General features: G+C 46.1%; 1 protein-coding gene across 6 annotated transcripts in view; it reads right to left on the minus strand.

Moving 5' to 3' along the window:
- The window catches only part of LOC147614378 (zeaxanthin epoxidase, chloroplastic-like), a 46,735-nt gene extending 21,317 nt beyond the window's left edge, over window positions 1-25,418 (minus strand). For 3 of the 6 annotated variants that reach the window (XM_086780918.1, XM_086780920.1, XM_086780919.1), the window contains exon 1: window positions 25,061-25,415. In XM_086780918.1, the coding sequence (XP_086637044.1) occupies window positions 25,061-25,319 (259 nt within the window). In that variant the 5' untranslated portion in view covers window positions 25,320-25,415. Of the gene's footprint in view, window positions 1-25,060 lie in introns of all 6 variants that reach the window. The other 3 variants (XR_015263111.1, XM_086780915.1, XM_086780917.1) reach the window with 2 other exon arrangements.
- Between the last annotated feature and the right edge of the window lie 318 nt (window positions 25,419-25,736).

The following is a 25,736-nucleotide window of genomic DNA, read 5'->3' on the forward strand; positions in this document are numbered from 1 at the left end:
ACCAATGTACTGTGCCTTATACACCGCAGCAGAATGGTGTAGCTGAAAGGAAAAATAGATCTCTCATGGAGATGGCAAGATGCATGGTGAAAGCACAAAAGTTGCCTCACAAATTTTGGATGGAAGCTATAATGTGTGCAACTCATGTGTTGAACAGGTGTCCAACAAAAGCTTTGAAAACCATAACACCATTTGAGGCTTGGTATAGCCGAAAGCCAACAGTGGATTATATGCGTACATTTGGGTGTTTGGCATATGCACATGTGCCACAACAACTCCGAACAAAGCTAGATGACAAAGCAATTAAATGCATTTTTGTGGGCTACAGCAATGAGAGCAAAGGATACAGTCTTTATAATCCAACTACACGAAGGATTTTTGTGAGTAGAGATGTGGTATTTGCTGAAAATTCAGAACAGCCCATGGTCAGCTTGTATAAAAGCAATGATACAGGCTTACAGGACATGTTTGATGGACTTTTACCCATTGCAATTAGGGGGGATTCAGACCAGCCAGCACCTACACAAGAAAATCCACATGTAGAACATGTGGACCAGCCAACCATTCAGCCCCCTTCTATGGAAGAAGTGGAAGATCTTGTCAGGGAAGAGCAAACAGCCATAGACACAGCCAAGTCAGTGCCAAGATGGTTGCTGAAAACTTTGCAAGAAAGCAAACTTGCAGCTCCACTCACAGGTAGAACAAGGGCTAGTTCCAGCCATGCTTTGAATGTACATCGTGGGGAGTCTGCATTCGCAATGGGTGGTCTCTTTGATTCAGAAGAGCCTTCTTCTTATGAAGAAGCACATGAGAATGAGCATTGGTTGCAAGCTATGCAAGCTGAAATTTCTATCATGAAGAATAATACATGGGATCTTGTGGAATTGCCTAAAGGCAAGCATGTAATTGGAACAAAGTGGATGTACAAAGTCAAAAGAAAGTCTGATGGTACTATTGACAGGTACAAAGCAAGACTTGTGGCTAAAGGCTACTCCCAGAAAAAGGGAATAGATTATGAAGAGACTTTTGCTCCTACTTCGAGAATGACCACAATAAGATCTGTGATTGCATTGGCTGCCCATAAAGGATGGAAAGTGCATCAATTGGATATCAAAACTGCATTCTTAAATGGGGATTTACAGGAGGAAGTATATGTAAATCAGCCCATTGGTTTTGTAGTTCCTGGTGAGGAACATAAAGTATGCACGTTGCACAAAGCATTGTATGGGTTAAAGCAAGCTCCAAGAGCTTGGTATGATAAGATACATGCTCATCTAACCAGCCAAGGTTATGAGAATAGTCCAGCTGAAAGCACATTGTATGTGAAGAAAACCGATGCCGATATTCTCATAGTCATCTTGTATGTAGATGACATGCTCATTACAGGTACAAGCAAAGCACAAATTTCAGATTTCAAAGCTGATTTGAAAGCTGAATTTGATATGTCAGATTTGGGGCCTTTACACTACTATCTCGGCATACAGTTTATGCATACAGATGATGGCATTGTTATGCAGCAAACTATGTACATAAAAAGTTTGCTAAAAAGGTTTCACATGGATGAATGTAAGCCCATTTCTACTCCGGTAGAACCAGGTGTACGGCTTACTATGCATGATATTGGAGAGCCTTTTCAGGCCGGCATTTACAGCCAGGCAGTGGGATGCCTCATTTACTTGTGTAACACGAGGCCAGACATTATCTTTTGGGGTGTCTTTGTTGAGCAAATTCATGCACAGCCCAGGCACAAAGCATTGGCAAGCAGTCAAACGCATTTTTCGATATCTTAAGGGTACCCTGGATCTTGGTTTGTTCTATCCCAGGGGAGGCAGCTTGCAGCTTTATGCATACAGTGATTCAGATTGGGCTGGTGATTATGATACCAGGCAATCCACCAATGGGAATTGTTTTTTTCTTGGCAGTTCATGCAAAAGGCAACCCACTGTTGCTACATCTACTTGTGAGGCTGAGTACAGGGCAGTCTTTATAGCTACAGTAGATTGTGTATGGTTGAGGAGACTATTGGCTGATCTTCGTGAGTGTCAGCAGACACCCACCACCATTCTCACTGATAGCCAGAGTGCTATGGCCGTGGCACGAAATCCAGTATTTCATGCACATACCAAGCACATAGAGATTCATTATCACTATGTCAGAGAGGCTACATGCAAGGGAGATCAGTTTATCTTATTGCCCTACACAGGATAATGTTGCAGATCTATTCACAAAGGCTTTACCTCGAGAAAAGTTTGAAGCTTTCCACAAAGCTTTGGGCTTACTCTCATACAGAGAGTGATCTGCTACCTTGTACAGGTTCACACTTCCACTACAGGGGGGATTTGTAGGCATATGCTCACTTATGGTAGTGCTATGTGTGAACAGGGCTTAACCAAGGGCATTTTTTCCCATGTGGTTTTTCCCCTTGGACATCAAGTGTGAAAGGACACTTAACATATAATATTTTGTACTTCTATATTATATGGATGTGGCACACATGCAAGGGTTGACTTGCATTTTGTGGATACCACACTTTTGGGGCTCTCTCTCTCTCTCTCATTTCTGTGTGTGAGCTTCTCTACCCTGCACCTAACCCTAATGTGCAGGTTTGTGTGTGTGAGTGTGTGAGTCCAACACCCAACATGGATGCCATAGAATGGCTGAAAAAGGAGCTATCTAGGGTGCAGGAAGCACAATATGTTCGCTTTAAACTACTTGCACGTCTTGATGCTTTGCGGGATGCTAACTGTCAATCTCATCGCTTCTATGATAAGTTGCATCAAAAACATATGCGTGAGAATATTGTTAGGCTGATGGATGCCCAAGGCAACCTTGTTACTCAACCTTCTGAGGTTATTCAGCATTGCATCAGGTTTTATGAAGATTTGCTTGCCCCTCGAGAGGATGTCTTGCTGGCTGTCCTGGCTGCAAGGGAGTCATTGTTTGCTGAAGTGCGATAACAAGTTGACCCTGATGTGGCAGTTCAGCTTGATGCTCCTGTTACTCAAGGGGAAGTGGAAGCTATTCTCTCCAAACTTACCATGGGAAAGAGCCCTGGTTGGGATGGTTTAACAAATGAGTTTTTCCGAAAATATGCTGATCAACTTGCAGAGCCTTTGACACTTATTTGTCAAAGGGTTTGGGATGAGGGATACATGCCTGCCGATTGGAAGTTGGGCATACTTCGTTTGTTGCCCAAAGTCCCTTCGCCTACTTCTTTGGCTCAATGGCGCCCGATCTCACTTATGGGTATTATGTATAAAATCTTTACGAAGAATTTTGCCAATCGCTTGCAGAAGGTGCTTCCTACTCTTATTCATCCATATCAATATGGATTTGTGCATGGCAGGAATATTTTGCATAATATTCTTAATGTTCAAATTGAAGTGAATTATGCGAAGGCAAAGAAGCAAGAGATTGTGATGGTGCAGCTGGATCTTGAAAAAGCTTTTGATCATGTTAGCTGGTCTTTCCTTTCTCAGTGACAGCCATGGGCTTTGGTCCCAAAATGGCTAATTTGGTGCATTTACTTGGCTCTGGCTCTATCACGCGGATTATGCTCAATGGAGGACTTTCGGATGGTATTTCTCTCACCCGTTCTCTCCGGCAGGGCTGTCCTCTTAGCCCTCTTTTCTTTGCCATTGCCATTCATCCTATGTTATCTCGCCTAGATGCTATGGCATCGCATGGTGAAGTGGTTGGTTTGCATCTCCCTCATGGCAAGCAATTGGTTGCTCAAGCCCTTGCGGATGACACTTTTATGTTTCTCAAGGCCGAAAAAGCCAATATAGATCGAGCAATGGAAGCTTGGAATAATTTTGCATTGGCTTCTGGGCTGAAAATAAATTCAACAAAATCAGCCCTCATTGTATGCACGGAATTCGATCTTGAGGCATTAGGGTGGCAAGGCCGTGTGGTGCATACAGGAGACATTGTTCGTCATCTTGGGTATCCGGTGGGTGTGGATGTGGATCCCCAAGCGCTTCTTGCTTGGATTTATGCTCGGATCTCGGATAAATTTGTGTATTGGAAAGCTCAAGGGTGGCCTATGCATGTGAGGGTTAAGGTAGCTCAGGTTATTATGCTTAGCATAATTTCCTATTTTTTGCCTTTGCTACCTTTACTGGATGCAGATGTTATTTCATTATGGTCTACGGCGGCTCGGCTGGCTCATCTTTGATGCTTTTATCTGGGATGCTTATTTGGCTAGGAGGCTTTCTTATTAGTGTACAGGTTTGCATGGTCATGATCCTTTAGAGGATCTTTTGTGAGGGTTTTTTTTTGGGGGGGCCATAGGTTCTGTGTGAGCCATGTGGCTGATGTACATTTTTACATATAATATAAAACACCTTTTCACCAAAAGAGAGAGAGAGAGAGAGAGAGAGAGAGAGAGAGAGAGACATCAGACAATGAGCATCTTTATTATGTAGCAAGAGGCTTTTACAATGGCAATACCAGTCAACAGATGGGTAAAGAACAAGTGCCTGTGAATAGGTTCAATGAATAACAAGTGAGAAGGGAAGGGGACCTTATATAGGGAGGCCGGCCAACTAGCCCCATGGAGCTGGCCGACAGCAGCCCACGACCTACAAAAATCCACGACCAGCATAAAAGTGAAAAATGCATGTGTTAATAAAACACAGTGAGATGCACAAATTCTAACACCCCCTCAGAAGCTCGTAGTGTGCAAAAGTTTGACAAAGATAAGCTAATGAAGATGCAACCATGGACACTTTGATATTGCAAATACCGGATGCACCTTGGAAAGAGTGTTGGTCATGACCACTCCTGGCTAGTTCAGGTGTGAACATAGCTTACTCACGGGCACTTTTTCCCTGTGAACTGGACACAGGTTCTTTCCCCATGTGAACACACTTATGTGTGTTGGGCACTTTGCCCTAGGCTACTTTATGTACTCACATTGTACTTTCATATCATTATTGAGTACATCTTTTCCAGCACTCTTGAGCTTCACAAGTTCTTCTCTCTCTTGCACTTGTGTGTGTGTGTCTGTGTGCAGGCTTCTTCCCCCATACTCAACATTGGTATCACAGCCTGGTTAGGGTTACAGCATGGCAGCCCGGGAGACTCTCCCTAGGTGCTGCAAAATACAAGCATCAGTACAAAGAACTGAGCGGCTAAATCATACAATAGGGGGGGGGGGGGGGAGAGCCAAACAGGTGGCCTGTAGTGCCAACAGGGGGATCCCGTGTGTAAGGTGTAGAAAGGGCTACAGCGCCAAGTGGTGTGAAAGGCCTGGCGCCGTAAGATCGCCTCATCCGAGTCTCCCCGGATGCGGTCGTACTGTCCTCGCAGGGATCAACTCCTGCCAAATCCCCCGTACAGTCTCTGCTGGTGGCTCCAATCTCCCCTCAAAGGCCGTAAAGCACCGGGCCCTCCAGGTGAACCAGATGGTGAGGCTGCTGAGGAGCTCCCATCGTAAATCTCGCTCATGTGTCCAGCTGGCGGACGAGAAATCCGGTGCCGGAACCAGGCGAGGCTGGCCCCTAATAAATCTGATGGCCTGACTGCCCTGCTCCATCTCATCGACTGGATCTATAATGCCCAAACCTCCCTGAGCCAGCGGAAGTGTAATAACTGCCCATGCAACCTTTGCCCGAGCTGGCTGACCGTCCCGCCCAGACCACAGAAAGTTCCTCATCAGCCTCTGTACCTGGCTGATGCAAGAGCTCGAGAAAATCCAGCAAGACGTAATGTACCACATGGTCGCTAACAGCACCTGATTTGCCACCACCACCCTCCCAGCCAAGGATAGTCGAGCTGTACTCCAATACAATAGCTTCTTCCGAATGCTCTGAAGAAGCGGGGCAATCTGCTGCTCATGTGACAAATCTAGGCCAATCTGGCATCCCAAATACCGCACTGCTGTGCCTGGAGGAATCCATCTAAAACCGGGGTCCGGGCTCCATGCCGGAGCACTACTGATCCAAAAGGCCACTGTCTTGCGCCAATTGATCAATGCTCCCGAAGCTGCACTAAAAACCTGGAGCGACTGCTCAGCCCGAATAAGATTGGCCTCTTGGCCATGCAAAAATAAGCCCGTGTCGTCTGCAAACTCAGCATCAAGCAGGTCCTCCCCTCGGACTGGGAGCTGAAGTCCTCTCAAACCAACCTCCTCTGCCGTCAAATACATACTCATAGCCTCCGCAAAGAAGAGAAAAAGGAAAGGGGCGAGAGGACACCCCTGACTCGGCTCAAAACTCGGCCCCCGTCCTCCTGCAATCAGCACCTGGCTGCGAGCTGTGGAATACAGAGCTGCCACCCCTCTGATCCATCCTGGCTCAAAGCCCAGGCGAAGCATAGTGCCCTCTAAGAAACCCCAATCAACTCTATCGTATGCCTTCTCAAAATCGAGAAGCATCACGACCAAGTCCTCGCCAAGAAATCTAGCTCGGGCTGTCGCCTCCCAGAAAGTAAAGATGTTGTCAAGGATACTACGCTCCTTGACAAATCCTGTCTGAGTAGCATGAATCAACTCCCTCAGGAAGGGCTGGATCCTCAAACTCAAGGCCTTTGCTAAGACCTTGTAGACAGTATTGAGGATCGTAATAGGCCTCCAATGCCGAATATCATCTGATACTCCCTCCCCCTTGGGGATAAGATAGATCAAGCCCTCTGAAAAGCTTTGCGGCATCACCCCAGTGTCCAAAACATGCTGAAAGCCCCTGCGGAGGCCTGGCCCCAAAAGGTCCCAATAGCGCATAAAAAAGGCCGGCGTCAGTCCGTCCTCCCCTGGGCAACTATGTCGCGGCAGGACCCTCAAGGCCTCGGCAAGCTCAATCTCTGACAGAGGCGCACCTAGAACTGTACGCATATGGTCTGTGACCCTCCTCTGCACATGGGCCCACACAGTCTGTCTGCAAACATCTCGATCCTCAGTGGGCTGGCTCCGCTGAAAGCAGGTCACTATAAAATGCAGTGGCAATGGCTCTGATCTCCCCGAGCTCAGTAGCTACCGATCCATCCGGTCTACCAAGCTGGCGGACTCCTGCTCGTGCATGACGGGGTCCAGTGATCTCAAAAAACTCTCCAGTCACTCTATCACCAAGCTGCGTCCACTGAGAGGCCTGACGACGATAGTAAAACTCATGTCTCTGCTCCTCTACCTCTCTAACCTCCTGGCGTGCCTGGCTCAGCTGGGACGCCACCCACTCACATGCAGGCTGCTGCTCCTGAAGGCGCTGTAGCGAAGCAAGGCTGCGTCTCAGCCGTTGCTCCCGCTCGCGAATCTCTCCCAGTCGTGTCAAAGCTGCAACGTGTAGAAAAGAGCTAAGATCGATGAGTCCCTGGGCACACTAGCCCGCTGCATCCTGGTCAGAGCACTGACTATCATGCCAGATCCTCTCAATGTCGTCAGCGAGACTGGGATCTGTAAGTACCCTCTTTGGGATCCTCAACTGCAAGCTGGGCTCCCGTGTCCCCTCCTCCAATGTCAATATAACTGGCGCATGATCTGAGTACATCTTTTCCAGCACTCTTGAGCTTCACAAGTTCTTCTCTCTCTTGCACTTGTGTGTGTGTGTCTGTGTGCAGGCTTCTTCCCCCATACTCAACATTGGTATCAGAGCCTGGTTAGGGTTAGGGTTTGAACAAACTTTGCCCCTTGTTGCCCTTCAGCCCTTGAGCTTCAGCCTATTGCACACATCCTGCATTAGGGTTTTGCTGCATTAGGGTTAGGGTTTTCCCTACTGTTCCCCTACTGTCCCCCTACTGTTCCCCTACTGTCCCCCTACTGTTCCCCTACTGTCCCCCTACCGCCACTGCCATCGCCGCCGATCAAATCCAGATCTGCAATCGCCACCGCCTGTCAGCTCTGTGCGCGCCGCCGCCACCAAATCTGTGTTCACCGTCATTCGCCGCCTCAAATCTGTGTTCGCCGACTTCAAATCTAGGTTCGCCGCCCTGTCCTACACCGCTTGTACGGTTCTGCGCTACCTGCACTACGCCGCTATGATCGTACGCATCACCGCCCGTCGCCCTTGCATCGCCGTCGCCACCTGTCTGCTCTGTGCTGACTGTTCCTACGCCGTACGCCGCCTGTCGCCCTGCATCGTACAACGCCCCAGATCTGGCGGCGCCCTTCTCCTCGAAGGCTATGCCAACAATAACCAGTAACCAATTTGATATCTTTTTTTATTTCTTTTAAAATTTCAGAAATTGCTAAAAAAATATCAACAAATTGGCTGCATTAATTTTGGGGCTTGTCATAATTGAGCTCAAAATTGCAAAATTGACATACATTGGCACTGATTTTGCTTGATTCGGTGCGTAATTGCACTGAAATTTGGGGATTTCGCAAAAATTGACACCATTTGCACGTCCTTTATAGACATTTGTAGGCAGATTCAGTTGACATTGGGGCATTTCTCCCAAATTTTTGGGTGTTACAGCATTACTACTTGTTTGTACACACTTGTGACCGCCATGTCTGGGAACACTGGTGATTTATTTGGAATGCTTTCCGTTGAGGATAAGTTGGATGGCACCAACTATCCTATGTGGGCATACATGATGAAACATAAGAATTTGTGGGTTTATGTATCAGGGGCTGATGTCAGGCCCATTGCTCCTGCACGAGCAGCAAGTACTTCAGGAACCATTGATGCAGGTGATGATGTATCTTCAGGTGGTGCTACATCTTCTGCACCTTTGCCACCCACTCCAGAACAGCTCAGATGGGATAACAAGGATGCTCAGGCACATGCTTTGATTGCCCTTTCATGCAAAAGGCAGGTTATACCGCACATTCGTTCATGCACTTTTTCTAAGGGTGCATGGGATGTACTTGCTTCTTTGTATCAAGTTCGCAATGAGGCTCATGTTGCCTATCTTCGTAAGAAGATTGAGTCTGAGCATATGGATGAGGGTGATTCAATGGACAAGTTCCTTACACTCATCAAGGATTTGCGAGAGCAGCTCATCAACATTGATGAGGTCATTCCAGATGGTTCACTTGTATCTACAGTGCTTCAGGGTTTGCCAAAATCCTATCAAAGTTTTGCTACTACTCTTCGTCTACTCATGAAGGGTAATCCAAACTTGTATACCTTTGATGAGTTGGTGACTCTTATTGCAGGAGGTGCAGTCTCATTCTAATAGGACCACTATGCTTTCTGCTGATCAGGCATTTGGTGCCTTTGATCAAAACAAAGGTAAATCTGGGGCTGCATCTAGTGGTAAACCTAAGGGCAAACCACATGCCCATTCAAATTCTACCTCGTCTAAAGAGGGTGACAACAAGAAAAAGAAGAGATGCAACTATTGCAGAAAACTTGGCCATCTTATTGAGGAATGTAGGAAGCGCATTGAGAGTGAAAAGAAAAAGAAGCAGCAAGGTTTGGCTGCTACTGTGGACACTAAAGAAGAGGCTAACTTTGCTCATGAGGGATATGCATTAGTGGTTACATGCAGTTTGCTTGCTTCTTGTATGTCCATCTCAACTGGAGATTGGTACTATAACATGCGGAAGCTTCGGAGAAAATCGGTAACTTCAATGCTCAGAAATCAGCACACTTTTCACGACAGAATTAATGCACAAAACAGAATGAAGATGTGCAAAAAATAGAGAGAGAGAGAGAGAGGGAGAGGGAGAGGGAGAGAGGACAGGACACAGTATTGGGTCCCAAATACCCTCTATAGGGCCCCCACCAGGGATGGTGTATTTGCTTTATTAGGATGATGTAAATCTGAAAGAAAATACAGGAAAACTTGACCTTTCTTGGCTGAGAAATCTATGCCCTTGACCTGCAATCCTTCACCCCTTTGCGTTAGCAAGCCGTTGGCTGTCCTGGCCCTTTGGTTGCTTGAGCACTTGGTGAATTATGAGATAACACAAATGAACTGTGGCTCTCCTATTTATACTACTCCCCAACAGCAGTCGCCCAGTAGATAAACAGGCGGCCAGCTTCAGTCCTTGTCCACGACTTTTAAATCAGCATTAAATGCTGAAAAAAACACATAAAAGTCTGCGCCTTTTTCCCTTGTAGGCTGGGCATCATGCGCCTGAATTTATAGGGGCTGGACACTATTCTGCAGGCAGTCTGTGGGCTGGGCAGCCTGTATGGGCTGCCCCATACATGCCCTACAACCATATAAATGCTTAATGTACTGTCGGCTGCCCCTGGCACGCCCCTAGGGCTGTCCTACAGCCTCTCCATGGCTGGTGGGTTCAGCCAAGGCCTTCCTGGCCCTCATGGGGGTGGTTTCACACCATCCCCATGCCCACACTAAGACTTGGGGTAGCCCTATGGGCTGGCCCCTATTCCTAAAAGCAAACCCTAACTATCTACACAATGATCTGGCCTCCAGTACCATACCAGATACGCAGAATCACTGACATCATTCCAGAGGAAGACTAACAGCGCGGACTGGCACTGTTTCTTGTGCAGGACAGTGCACACCTGACCTTGGACTCCTGTGCAGGACAATGCACACCTGACCTCGGACGACTGAGATGAATCCCTGGCTAACTCGTCCCGAACTGGGCTCACATGGGACAAGTTTACCATCCCAGGTCCTGCACCTTCTGTACAGATATGTTAACGTGGCATCCAAGTGCGGGATGCACTTAGATGCCACGTGACATCCCCTTCTGCTTAACTTGACGGAAGCTGCATAGCCTCCAAATAATCCGTCAATGACGCCGGATAGTCTTCAAAAAAGTCTTTGTCAAGCCATACCGCTTCGTGGATCCCTCAGTCCTGAAACTTCGTGAGGAACTGTCTGTCTTCGGCCTGAGCCATGCTTGAAACGGTGCAGAAGGATCTATTCTGGAACCATAACTTTTGCTTCATCAACAATATCTGGTTCCGCCTCGTCTTTGACTTCTGAAGGGATTGGACCTGCATATGGCTTTAACCAACTGACGTGAAACACATCATGCATAGTCCAACTCGGAGGTAACTTTAACTGCATAGACACCTCATTAATCTTTCTCCTGATGGGAAAAGGTCCGAAGCTCCTGAAAGACAACTTTGGGCATCGCTTGCCCACCTGCTTTAACCTTTGCTTCACAATCCGAAGAAGTTTCTTTGCTAAATCTTTGCACTTGAAGTAGGCTCTGATACCACTGTAACATGCGGAAGCTTCGGAGAAGAACGGTAACTTCAATGCTCAAAAATCAACACACTTTTCACGACGGAATTAATGCACAAAACTGAATGAAGATGTGCAGAAAATAGAGAGAGAGAGAGAGAGAGAGAGAGGGAGAGAGGAGAGGACACAGTATTGGGTCCCAAATACCCTCTATAGGGCCCCCTCCACAGATGGTGTATTTGCTTTATTAGAATGATGTAAATCTGAAAGAAAATACATGAAAACTTGACCTTTCTTGGCTAAGAAATATCTGCCCTTGACCTGCAGTCCTTCACCCCTTTGCGTTAGCAAGCCCTTGGCTGTCCTGGCCCTTTGGTTGCTTGAGCACTTGGTGAATTATGAGATAACACAAATGAATTGTGGCTCTCCTATTTATACTACTCCCCAACAGCAGTCGGCCAGTAGATAAACAAGCGGCCAGCTTCAGCCCTTGTCCACGGCTTTTAAATCAGCATTAAATGCTGAAAAAAAAGTCTGCACCTTTTTCCCTTGTAGGCTGGGCATCATGCGCCTAAATTTATAGGGGCTGGACACTGTTCTGCAGGCAGTCTGTGGGCTGGGCAGCCTGTATGGGCTGCCCCATACATGCCCTACAGCCATATAAATGCTTAATGTACTGTCGGCTGCCCCTGGCACGCCCCTACGGCTGTCCTACAGCCTCTCCATGGCTGGTGGGTTCAGCCAAGGCCTTCCTGGCCTTCATGGGGGTGGTTTCACACCATCCCCATGCCCACACTAAGATTTGGGGTAGCCCTATGGGCTGGCCCCTATTCCTAAAAGCAAACCCTAACTATCTACACAATGATCTGGCCTCCGGTACCATACCAGATACGCAGAATCACTGACATCATTCCAGAGGGAGACTTACAGCGCGGACTGGCACTATTTCATGTGCAGGACAGTGCACACCTGACCTTGGACTCCTGTGCAAGACAATGCACACCTGACCTCGGACGACTGAGATGGATCCCTGGCTAACTTGTCCCGGACTGGGCTCACATGGGACCAGTTTACATCCTAGGTCTTGCACTTTCTGTACAGATATGTCAATGTGGCATCCAAGTGCGGGATGCACGTGACAGGTACTTTGACAATGGTGCTTCTAAGCACATCACTTCTTGCAGAGATCTATTTGCCAATTTGTAGGATTCACCTCCAAGTGGCATAGTTATGTGTGCCAATGATGCCTCTTACTCCATTAAAGGCATTGGCAATGTGGAGCTAACAGCATGTAATGGGGATAGCTTTACTCTTTGTGACACTTTATATGTACCAGGCATCAAGAAGAATCTCATTTCTGTTTCAGCCCTTGCATTATCTGGGTTTCAGTTTTCTGACCATTGTTGCTCAGTGTATGACAGCAGAGATTCAGCTTCTCTTATGCTTTCAGTTTTCTGACCATTGTTGCTCAGTGTATGACAGCAGAGATTCAGCTTCTCTTACGCTTTCTAGGACATTATGCAGTGGCTTGTATAAGCTTGATATGTATGACAAGAGTACTTATTCTCATGATGCTATGCTTGCATCCACCTCCCGTGTGTTGAGTGACACTGAGTTATGGCATGCTCAGTTTGGTCACTTGAACTTCCCATCTCTTGTACGCTTGCAGAAGCAAGGTATGGTGCATGAGCTTCCTCCTATGCAAGTTCCCTTCAAGAATGTATGTGAGGGATGCATCCTTGGAAAGATGCACAGGAATTCCTTTCCTAAAGATGGTGCTATGAGGGCTGTCCGACCATTACAGCTTGTTCATAGTGATCTTTGTGGCCCCATGAGGGCTCCATCTTTTGGAGGACACTTGTACTTCATCACGTTCATTGATGACTACACTCAGTTTTGTTGGGTGTATGGATTAAAAATGAAGGCAGGTGCCTTTGCAGCTTTCAGAGACTTCCGTCCCATGGCTGAAAATGCTTGTGGACACAAGCTTGTCACATTGCATACAGATCGAGGGAGGGAATATTTGTCAAATGAGTTCACAGCTTACATGCAATTACATGGTATTTCTCATCAGTGTACTACCCCCTATACTCAGCAAAATGGAGTTGCAGAGAGACGTAATCGTACACTTATGGAGATGGCACGTTGCATGCTCAAAAGCAAGGATCTGCCCAGCAAGTTTTGGCTTGAGGCGGTTATGTGCGCCAATTATGTGCTTAACCGTTGCCCCATTAAAGCCTTGAAATCTATGACTACCTATGAGGCATGGAATGGCAGGATTCCAGTGGTGACTCATATGAGGGTCTTTGGGTGTTTGGGATATATGCATGTGCCCACACAACAAAGACATAAGCTTGATGCAAAGGCCATCAAATGCATTTTCATTGGTTATAGTACTGAGAGTAAAGGATACAGACTCTATGTGCCTAATACAGGCAAGATCATTGTGTCAAGAGATTTTATCTTTGATGAATATGCATCTCAACCACTTGTCTCATGTACCAAACAGCCATCTATTGGGCCGGAAAATGTGTTTGATACTTTGTTGCCTTTATTCAATTCAAATGTGGACAATGTAGAGCCAGTTTCAGCTCATTTACAGCCACCTATGCCTGCTGAAAACCAGCAAAATCAGCAGCTGAACTTGCCCCAAATTGATCCTGAAATGCCTCAAATTGATCAAGATACCTTGGGTGATGCATTGGCAGAGGAAGATGCAGATACTAGGAAGTCAAAAACTGTTCCTAGATGGCTGGTTCACTTTGCGTGATAGCAAATAGTCTACATTTATGCCAGGTCGTACACGTACTACTTCTCGCCATGCATCTTCACATTGTGTGGATACAACTCTTGTTGCCACCGCTTGTAATGAGGAACCCATATCTCATGTTGATGCATTGGAGGATTACCATTGGGTGGCAGCCATGCATTCGGAGTTGGACTCCATTGACAAAAACGTTACTTGGGAGTTATGTGACTTGCCCCCAGGCAAGCGTGCTATTGGCACAAAATGGGTTTTCAAGCTTAAGCATAAGCCTGATGGTTCAGTTGATCGCCATAAGGCTCGCTTGGTCGCCAAAGGGTATGCCCAACGTGAGGGTATTGACTATGAGAAGACCTTTGCTCCCACTTCACATATGACTACCATACGTACTATTATTGCATTGGCTACCCACAAGCAGTGGCATGTGCATCAGTTGGATGTCAAAACTGCTTTTTTGAATGGCGATTTGCAGCAGGAAGTTTATGTGTCTCAGCCTCCTGGCTTTGTTCAAAAAGGTGCAGAAAGTAAAGTATGTCGTTTACATAAAGCACTGTATGGTCTTAAACAGGCCCCTCGTGCTTGGTACCACAAAATTCATGCATACTTGACTACCAAAGGGTTTCAGAATAGTTCAGCTGAGAGTACACTTTATGTACGCCACATTGGGAACAATGTTCTCAACCTTATTCTTTGGGCGAATGACATGCTCGTCACTCACAGGCCCTGAAGAGGGTGATATTTCAGCTTTTAAAGCTGATTTGCAGCATGCATTTGATGTCCCAAACATGGGGCATTTACATTACTATTTGGGCATATAGTTTATACCTTTTGAGGGTGGTATCATGTCATCTCAGTGCAGATATGTTGAGCAGCTCCTTGAGCGTTTTTCACATGATAGATTGTAAACCTGTTTCTACTCCTATGGAACCAGGTCTAAAACTGTCACTTGAGCATGCTGGTGAGCCTTTTTATGTTGCCACCTATCAGCAAGCTGTGGGATGCCTTATCTATTTATGCTCTACTTGTTTGGACATACAGTATGATGTTTCTCAGTTGAGCAAATTCATGCATTGTCCGAGCACTATGCATTGGCAAGCGTGTAAGCGTGTATTTCGCTATCTTAAAGGCACTTCAAACTTTGCCTTGTTTTATGGCAGTTCTTCTACACTATGCTTGCTTGCATTTACATATAGTGATTGGGCAAGTTGCTATGACACGCGAGTGTCAACCAATGGTAACTGTTTTCTTCTTGGTGACTCATGCATCTCATGATGAAGCTGAATACAAGGCAACCTTTACAGCTATTGTGGAATGTGTTTGGCTACGACGCCTTCTAGCCGATCTTAGTGTTGGACAGCAGTCCCCTACCACCATTTACACTGACAGTCAAAGTGCTTTGGTAGTTGCACGAAACCCAGTATTTCATGCCCGCACAAAGCATGTTGAGGTTCACTATTATTATGTCAGGGAAAGGCTCCATGCAGGAGAGATTGACTTGGCTTACGTGTCTACATATGCCAATATAGCAGATGGGTTTACAAGGCCTCTTTCGGTGGAAAAGTTTGAAGCTTTCCGCAAAGCTTTGAGCTTACAGCCTCTTCCAGAGTAGTCTACTACACCCTGTCCCCGTTCACACCATTCACTTGAGGGGGGTTTGTTGGTCATGACACAGCTTACTCTCACGGGCACTTTTTCCCTGTGACTGGACATAGGTTTTTTCCTCGTGTGTACACACTTATGTGTGTTGGGCACTTTGCCCTAGGCTACTTTATGTCCTCACATTGTACTTTCATATCATTATTGAGTACATCTTTTCCAGCACTCTTGAGCTTCACAAGTTCTTCTCTCTCTTGCACTTGTTTGTGTGTGTGTTTGTGTGCAGGCTTCTTCCCCCATACCCAACAAAGAGCACTGCTAACCGGACTCCTCCAAACAAAATGCCACCCTGAACAACAAAGAAATCTACTTTGCTCCAAGTATAGAATTATGAGTCTACGGAAAACACCGCGCCCATCATCCCCCAACAATAGATGGTGAACACATTACGTCTCAAAAGATCTCGAACAATGAACTTGGAACTCATCCAATCCATAACCTCTACTACACTAAGCAATAGACATGGAGCACATCCAGTCCATAGCTCCAAAAAATGAACTTGTCTCGCCAGATATTTTAACATGCTTGGAACTCCAACACATTGGTCCCATGCACCAAAAGTCACGTCTTATGTGACACCCCCCTCTCGCGCCCACAAGCCTCCTTTGGCTAGAAGCATAGGGGGGAAAACTATCTGTACAGCTATAGAAGCTGACCATCCACGTCCTCCCTGGCTTTTGCAGCTTGGGGACACTAGAAGCATTAGAGTCATCATCCTATATATAATCATTGCCCTTCTTTGAGAACTTGGTCCTAGCCTGGGCTTCACCACTATTCTTGCAATCCTTGGCCAAATGACCCTAATTCTGACAAGAGTAGTAGCCACACCATCCTGTCTGTTGCACTATAAGATTCCTCCTCCAAGAGGGAACCCATATCCACGACAATAGCACACCTCCACAAGCAAGCCTTTGTGCCACCGATGATCTCAGCACTCCACCTATCTGTCAGAATGCACAGTGGAAATGAAGACAACTGCTGTAGAGAGCAAGACGCAGATGAGAGAGGGAGAGAAGCTATATAACTCTGCTATATACACACCAGAAAATCCCGCAATGTACAAAGGCAAGTGTGGGGGGCAAGGGGCCATTTTATATGGCCCCAGGCTACTGGTCAGCCAGTCCAAAGCAAGCCGACAGCAACATATATGCTCACGACCAGCAAAAATGCACAGTCGGCCGGGTGACCAGCAGTCGGCCAGGTCACCAAGACAAGTCGGGTAGCAACAAACTAGTCAGCCAGCAACTGAATCAGCTGACAACCCTCCCACACCCAGAAAAATGGAAAAAAAATACATGGAGAGTGAGGAAAAATGGGGGAACACCAAAACTGGGCGAGCACAAAACACGGAGCATCCTGCTGCTGCGAGGGCTCATCTCCAGCCGCCGCAGGCTCAACCTCCTCAACTGACTGAGGCTGTCCAACTCGAACAATCGACTGGGAATCATCATCAGACTCGTCGGGGTCTACAAGTAGTGGCGGCTCATCAACAGTGCAAGCTAGAACATGCTCATCAAAAACAACATCTCTGCTGACAACAACCTCATTCCGCTCTAGGTCACACAACCTGTATGTATCCTTTGCAGAGAGAGTTATATCCCACAAAGACAAGTTTCTGGGACTTCGAGTCAAGCTTCCCCCTCTGCTTCTTTGGAATGTGAACATAAGCATCACTCCCAAATACACAAAAATGGGAGACATCTGGTTTCCTGCCAAAATAAGCCTCAAAGGGGATCATCTTTGGTACTGAAGTCGTCGGGGATCGGTTGAGGATATGGACAGTCGTAACCACAGCCCCTCCCCAAAGTGGACGAGGAAGATCACGATGCTCCAACATCGTCCTCGCCATCTCCACCACAGTCCGGTTCTTACGCTCAACCACTCCATTCTCTGAAGGCGAACGTGTATTGGCCAGCTTCCGCTTGATGCCATGTTCCGCACAAAACCACAAAAACGCATTGGAAGAAAACTCTCCTCCTTTGTCAGCCCGAAGAGTCTTTATCTACAAGCCAGACTGTTTCTCTGCCATCACATGCCACTCCTTGAACCGAGTAAAGGCTTAGCCCTTCTGGGAAAAGAAATAAACCCATGTGAATATGTTACAATCATCAACAAGCAGCATAAAATACAAAGAACCTCCCAAGGATGGGGTTTGCATAGGTCCACACAAGTCACTGTGTACCAACTCCAAAGGTTTCGAAGCCTGCCTAGAAGCCTGCTTCGGAAAAGATTTCATGTGTTGCTTACCACGAATGCAAGAACTACAACGTCCCTCCCCGCTGCCAACATCTGGCAAGCCAACCACCATGTGGTCCCGAAAAGCCCGCCGCAACGCATCCACATTCAAGTGGCCAAACCGAAAGTGCCACAAGTCACCGATCTAAGTGCTTGTCAGAGAGGAGAGTACTGAGAGTTTGTAGATACCATTCTCCACTCCGCCTTCCTATACAACCTGGCTTGTTTCTATGTCCCGTAGAGCAACAGAATGCTCCTCAAACTCCACCCGAAAGCCAGTCTTGCAAACCTCATGCCCTGACAATAGATGAAAACCAAGTGCGGGGACGTAAAGAACATGAGGAATGCTTCCTCCCTGTGCCATCGGGAATGATCTCTATCCTACCCTCACTATGAATCGGTATAGTGGAATCTGTCATTTCAGATCCTGTAAGAACTCACGGGAAGGAGTCATGTGCCTGGAAGCACCACTATCAAGAATCCACTCCCGAGTATCCCTAGCGGTGAAGCCAACTGCCTCCTCACTCGAAGAAGATGAAGCATCTGTGTCCAAAATATCCAAGTGCACAAAGGCTGGAGTCTTTGCAGCTTAAGCTGAAGAATCAACATCCTTCTTGGTATTCTGCTTGGGATACTTCCTCCAATAGTGGCCTTTATCGCCACAATCATTACAGGTCCGCTTAGCCTTCAGTTTCTCACGGTCTGAATCAGGCTTCTTCTCAGAAGACTTCTCCGATGAAGACTTCTCCGATGAAGACTTCCCTTTGCCCTTATTGTTGTTGTTACAGCCTTTCGACCATTGGCCAGTCAAGGCCTCAAAACCTCCGCCTTGCGGAGGGTTCGTAAAACGCTCTTCTTGGTCCAATACCATTGGCACAAGCTCCTCCCAAGTGATGGTGTTGAACCTGCCACTGGTGATCAAAGAGGTGTAAAACGCCAAGTATTGAGAGGGCAAATGGGACAACGTGGTGATGGCCATGTCCTCTAAAGATATCTCTTTCCCTGCCTGATGAACCTCCTGCTGAAGAGCCTGCAACTTATTGATGTGCTCTCGCATTGTTGACGACTTTGCAGGATTCATCACCCACATCTGAACTTCCAAGGAGATCTGCTTCATGGGTGATACCCTGTTAAGAGAGAAGCCAAATGCTGCCAAATCCCTATGGCCAACGTCATAAGCTTTATATGATTAATCACCTCTGGTGTGTAATTTAGGAAGATGAAAGAACGGACGCGGACATTGACACGACCCCATAACTGTGCCTGAGCCTCCCGTTCCTTTCGTATAGAGGGTAACTCCCCATCTTCCAACTTCGGCCGTGGAACACCAACTACAATAAAATTGGCCCAAGTCATAAAGACTCCAAAACGGACTCCATCATTACCTTCCATATGCCGTAGTTGTTCCCATCCAACTGTCGGTCCACTGGGAATGTGGGGAGTGTAGGGATCTTTACGTGCTTCTCAGCCATCTCAAGCAAGTCTGCCATCTCAAGGGTTCACAAGGTCTTGTGAAGGGAGGGTGGGTGGGAAAAAAGAAGAAGAAGAGGCTGCAACTAATATGCAAGGTGGCTGTCCAACGATGATGGCCGCCTTCTACCCGATCTCCAAGTCCCAAACAGCCCAAGCAATCTCCAATCAGCACCTCAAATCAGCAAACCCTCGAGGTCCCACTGTCTCCAAGCTTCAAGCCACCTGGGGATCTGATACCATGTCAGAATGCACAACGGAAATGAAAACAACTGCTGTAGAGAGCAAAACGCAGATGAGAGAGGGAGAGAGAAGTTGTATAACTCTGCTATATACACACCAAAAAATCCCACAATGTACAATGGCAAGTGTGGGGCGCAAGGGGCCATTTTATATGGCCCCAGGCTGCTAGTCGGCCAGTCCAAAACAAGCCAACAGCAACATATATGCTCACCACCAGCAAAAATGCATAGTCGGCCAGGTGACCAGCAATCGGCCAGGTCACCACGACAAGTCGGGTAGCAACAAACCAGTCGGCCAACAACTGAATCAGCCGACAGCCCTCCCACACCCAGAAAAATGGGAAAAAATACATGGAGAGTGAGGAAAAATGGAGGAACACCAAAACTGGGCATGCACACCCACAACAAAGGCCCTGGTGTAATGTACAGACAGGAGATGACTGCTAACACTATCTCCAACACTTCTCCAACGGGACAAGGAGCGAGGATCAATCAGCCTCCTCTCAAACTGAGAGAGAGGGGTTGGACAGCAACAAACAGTCCACCAAAATGCATCAAAAAGCATCCTCCAAAAGGGGAAAGAAGCCGGGGAATAAGAGGATCTATCGAAACCACTTGTCGGGCCACATGCGCCATATGCAAACACACCGCCCTCCACTGCTGTCCTGGCTGCAAAAGATTAGACCAAACACCACCAGCTGCTGCATAAAATGCTTGAAGAAGTAAGAAATGCAGCCAAGAAGGCTTGCACCTTGACGCCGTGCAGTTAACGCAAGGACCGGATCACCACTCGAGGAAAAACACTAAAAAATGCACATGTGGGTGGCAGAAACCTAGGCGACTGATACCATGATAAAGCTGCACAATGCGGAAGCAAAACATAGGAGAGAGGGAGAGGGGCAGAGAGAGAGAGAGAGAGAGACATCTGTAAAAATGTACATCAGCCACATGGCTCACACAGAACCTATGGCCCCAAAAAAAAAAAACCCCACAAAAGATCCTCTAAAGGATCATGACCATGCAAACCTGTACACTAATAAGAAAGCCTCCTAGCCAAATAAGCATCCCAGATAAAAGCATCAAAGATGAGCCAGCCAAGCCGCCGTAGACCATAACGAAATAACATCTGCATCCAGTAGTAGCTGAGCTGAGAGAAGAGAAGAAAACTGCCAAAGCAGCAAACCGCGGATACATAGAATGTGCCCATGTATTCCAGACAAGGAATCAAAGATGAACCCATTCCGTGTACTCCAAATATGCCAAAGTCCTGTCCATCTAAGGAAATGGAATATCACAAAACACCATTTCACGAAAAAGAAAAAAAAAGAGAGAGAGACATCAGACAATGAACATCTTGATTATGTAGCAAGAGGCTTTTACAATGGCAATACCAGCCAGCTGATGGGTAAAGAACAAGTGCCTGTGAATAGGTTCAATGAAAAACAAGTGAGAAGGGAAGGGGACCTTATATAGGGAGGCCAGAAGGTGGCCGACTACCCCCATGGAGCTGGCCAACAGCAGCCCACAACCTAAATAAATTCACAACCAGCATAAATGTGAAAAATACATGTGTGCCGATAAAAGATCCGGTCCCCACACACAATGAGATTCACAAATTCTAACAAAAACACAAGCTTTGGGTCCCGATTATAGCTATAAGAAATGGGGATATGGAAACATTGTAACTTGGATAGAGGCGTTAAATTAATCACTTGTCACTTAGGTCCAGGAGAGTTTGTTTGTGCGAGTTAAAAAGCATGGTTTTATAAGGTTCAGATGTCCTTGGGTGCAACCTTCATGAATTATTCTTGGACTATTAGCTTCTCATATAACCACAACCCACTAGATGCACTACAAATAGTGCCCTTTACTCACGCATAGCTAGAGGATTCCACAAAGTAGTGGTTCTCCAAGGCCAAAAATGCACCTCTTCTTCTGTCACAAGGCTGCGATATAATCCCCAGTGGATGTCACGAGGCATTGACACAGCTCCTAAATTCACCCTAAATTGGGCAAGGACCTGCTCCGAAGTTTGAGCAAAAAAGGCTTGCACCTACGTTTGCACAAGAGAGGCACCGAATTGGGGTAAGAGAGGCTCATTCTTGAGTTCAAATTCAAATTCCCAGACCATCCACTTGGAAATATTATACAAAGCTACATAAGATGGAGATTTCTATGATATCAATTTATGTAATTTTTTGTTGTGTTACACATGTTGCATGGGATTGAACTTCTGAACATGTGCTTGTGACTCATTTTTGGACATGAACATGGACATGGAATGGATTTATTTGCATGTGAATGTCAACAGGGTTCATGGGCACAAGGAATCCCCAAAAGCACGAATGGTTAAAGGAATCTACTACCTTGTGAACTCATAAATTGGCTCATGGGATTTGCATGGGGTAGGGAATAATTCCTAACCCTAATTTTATTAATGTTATATGTGTTTTTCTAGCCGTAGTTATTGTAGGTACACTATTAAATAAGAAAGCACACTGAACAAGGTGGTTAGGAAAATTAGGTATGATACGTACAAAATGTATTCGATACGAGTACAGAAAGTGCTGATAAGATAAGGTACGTTAAGTACACCAGTTTTTCCTAGTTTGAACAGTATAAATATAAAATATGGTAATTGGAAACAATTGATTACACATAATGCATGCAAGTTGCATGGGAAAGCATATGGGATCCATGGATGATGCATAGGAGACACCTAATAAGATGTGAGACAAACATGAGCTTCAAACTTTATATAGGAACTTGTGCATTTTGTATGGTGTATAGTACACCCATACAGTACGCTAAGTACTGTACAGATCACAAGGTAGAGTACAAGTATGGAATGTGACCTGATTTCGTTGAAAAGCAACGTTGAGGTCACTAAGCTCTGGTGAGTACTTTTGCAAAAGCACTGATCTCAAGGCATAGAGAGGCATCTGTACAGAGTCTACCGCCTGCAGAAAGCAGCACATCTGTGTGGACAGCCGCACAGCTGTAAGTATCAGACAACGGCTGCAGAGAGTGTACGGCCAGCAGCAGCATAGTAGTGCGGACAGAAATTGGGCTGTAAGGACAGCAGCATCCACAAGGAAAGCTGCTTATAATTCCTCCTATCCCCCAAACAAAGAGTATGTCAGGGCTCTTGAGACAACTTGTTCTCGGGTGTGGAAAGCCACTAGAAAGTCCCAGAACAAGCATACGAGGCATGCCAATGACCATCAACTGCACGTAGAAGATTGGGTAAGACCAAACCTGTCCATTTCTGCTCCATGCTCATTTGCTACTCAATTTGTCCTAATGCAAGACTCCCGCATTTCCAACAGTGACCAACACCATCCAACACCGTTCTTCGTTGCTCTTGGTTCCTGAACTGTGACCATTCTCATAGGCAATGTATGACGTGCCTCCGGGCAGCTGCAACCCCTCGGAGGCATGCACCTATGTCTGCCAGTTGGGACTCGGGAAATGTCCACGGCCATTGCGCCAGAATGTGGATTGGAAACAATCTAGCTTCATATTGTCTCCATAGCATTGATAGGTCCAATCCTCCTTTGGTGGAAGGAATCTAGCATCAATTAGACCATGATAGAAGAGGCCTCCCAATGACCAACCTTAAAGGAGTTCACTCTACTAAACTACTCACATAGTTTGAAGAAACATGGAAGAAGGGTGTTTTTCACCACAGGTTTATGAGTTCATCACTTTTATTCAACACATGGGGAATTTCCCTCGCCAATTGGCAACCTTTGTCTACCTTGCTTGTTTCTGCAGGCTGTTGATCTTGCTTCAAGAGACTATCACCCAACAGTAATGACTGCAAATTTTTCTTCTATAGTGGAACTGAAAAAAGGTTCTAGCAACCTGTGGCACACCAATGCACGTGCAACCAAACTTTTTTGGTGAGATCACGCTCTCAGAAGTCTTGTTTGTGCCAAGAACTTGCTGTCAGTCTCTTGATTATGTTACACACACAGTTGCCAGGCGTTTCATGAAACGTGTTTCAAAAACGTTTCATTCATTTTCCAGAAGTTTCAAAAACGTTTCATTCATTTTCTAGAAGTTTCAAAAACGTTTTACACAAAAAGGGGGGGTACAGGCCTCAAAATTTATATACAGGTTTATAATATGTTGCCTTCCTTGCAAAACAATATTAAACATGCATCATTTACACCTCAAAACATGCATCATTTACACCTCAAAACATGTTTACAAGCCAAAACTAAAGAATCTGGGTGACCCAATTACAGTGGGCACCCAACTGAGTCACTCACCAATTGGCATAAATAAACTGGCAACATCAAGAATCAAGATCTGGATTTCATCATCAATAATGGCACTCAAACTGAACACAAAAAGTTTGAATCCTAAGTTGATACAAAAAAAGTAAACTGAATCCTAAGTTGATACAAAAAAAGTAAACTGAAGTCTGAAATACACAAAGTAAAGCATGCTGAAGCCTGATAGATGTAATCATGCATGAATGATGACAAATAGTAAACTAGAGGAGCTGATTTGTGTAAGGCAAGAGCTCCTTCAATCAGTTTCCCAGTCGCCTGTGGACGTTTTTTTTTCGAAAAACGTGCTCTCTAGATAGAAAACATTGAAAAACGTAGGTTTTCCTAGGCAGCATGAAAGAAACGCGTTTCATTCCAATGAAACGTTTATGAAACGTTTCGTTTCATTCAGATGGAATGAAACGCGTTTCATTGCAACTATGTTTACACATGAGGGTGTCCATATGGAGGAGCCAGCATTTAAAGCTTAAGCCCAACATGGAGCTGGTAGTGGATACACATTCCAATAAGAGATTCTGAGGAGCAACATGTACTCTTTTTCATCTCTTTCATCTGCAAAACTGCTTTGAAGTTTACAAAGAAAGTTTTGCTGATTTATTTGAGCAGGTGCACATGTGAATGGGGATGCTTCAGTGACTTCTACAAGGGAGTTTATCAAGAAAGTTATTGATAGGATATTGGCCCACAACACGCTAAGGAAAATAGAAAGGAAACAATATTATGCCTATTATGGATTGGGGAATGGTCATGGCTCTTGAAGACTGATCTCTGAATTTTCGAAAGCTGCAACAGATTTTCCATGATCATTCCCCGCTGTCATGGTGGTCTCTGAATTTTTGAAAGCCACAGCCTGCTGCAGATTTCTCTGACAACTCAGCAGGATGTGATTTTCAACTATAATGTGACCCCTAATGCAATTAAGGGATGCGGCATCAGCCGTCTCAAAATTTCTTCTGCAGTTGCTGACTTGTCAGAATCTCCTGCAAATTCTGCAAAATAAAGAGCCTCGATTGTATGCCTGGGATTCAGCCTCCCACGACCCAGGAGAGGCCAGGACTATGTCAGCGGCATAGGGAAATGCTCGGGGGGACCTATCCATAGAGGAGAAGGGGCAATTGGCGGCAGCCGGGAGCTCCTTTTCCTTGAGGGAAAGGCTGACCACACAGGAAGCTAGGAGGCACTTACACGTCAGATTCATCGAGCAATAGCAGCAGACGAGTACATCCGATTTTGCCCAGTCAGATGCAGATTCAGAAAAATGAAAAACTTCATGATTGTGCAGTGCCACTTCGTCTCCAAATTTCATCACTTGCAGGAAAACAGTGGGGGTTAGGGCTTACCAATAGGCTGGAGAAGCCATTTCTCTGTTTTGACGGACGATTCCGTTGCGAAGACCCGGAAGGGTTGCCGAGCGGCTAGATTACGGCAGCTGAAGCCAGCGTTGTTCTGCCGGCCGGTAAGCAGAGGCTTGTTCAATCGAAGAGCTGAAAGCTGCCGGAAAGCAAAGGGAGATGGCGGTAGTCCATGGAGGCCACCGCTGCTGCTGCTTGCCTGCACTAATACGGCTGCAGGAGAGGCGGATGCAGGAAGGGCTTGCATCTCTTCTCCCGCAGGTGTTCCAAGCTAAACAGAATATTCTCAACCCACTTCAGCTACGTTCTTCTGTTCTCTGATAATGAAAATGACGAACAAAGCGCATCTTAGATGGCAACACATTATTCGCTTCCTTTAAATGAAATGTCGACTTTCCATTGGTTGACGTGGTTGACATTAGCTCCTTTTGTGAGGGCAACTCGAAAAATATTAGCCTTTTGTGAGGGCATCTCGAAAAATATTAGCCTTCACATGATGAGATTTTTGTTCATTTCAATTTTTACTATTAGCCTTCACATGATGAGATTTTTGTTCATTTCAATTTTTACTTACTTTGGATTCAAAGGCTCGGGGGACAGTAGTGCATAGAGCTCCTCGAAAAGCTCGGGCCCTCAGGCACTAGTTCCCTGCCAGTTCATAAGG

Source organism: Cibotium barometz, chromosome 42, assembly GCF_041138505.1.
Source record: "Cibotium barometz isolate CiBa-2024 chromosome 42, ASM4113850v1, whole genome shotgun sequence".
Classification (NCBI taxonomy): Eukaryota; Viridiplantae; Streptophyta; class Polypodiopsida; order Cyatheales; family Cibotiaceae; genus Cibotium; species Cibotium barometz.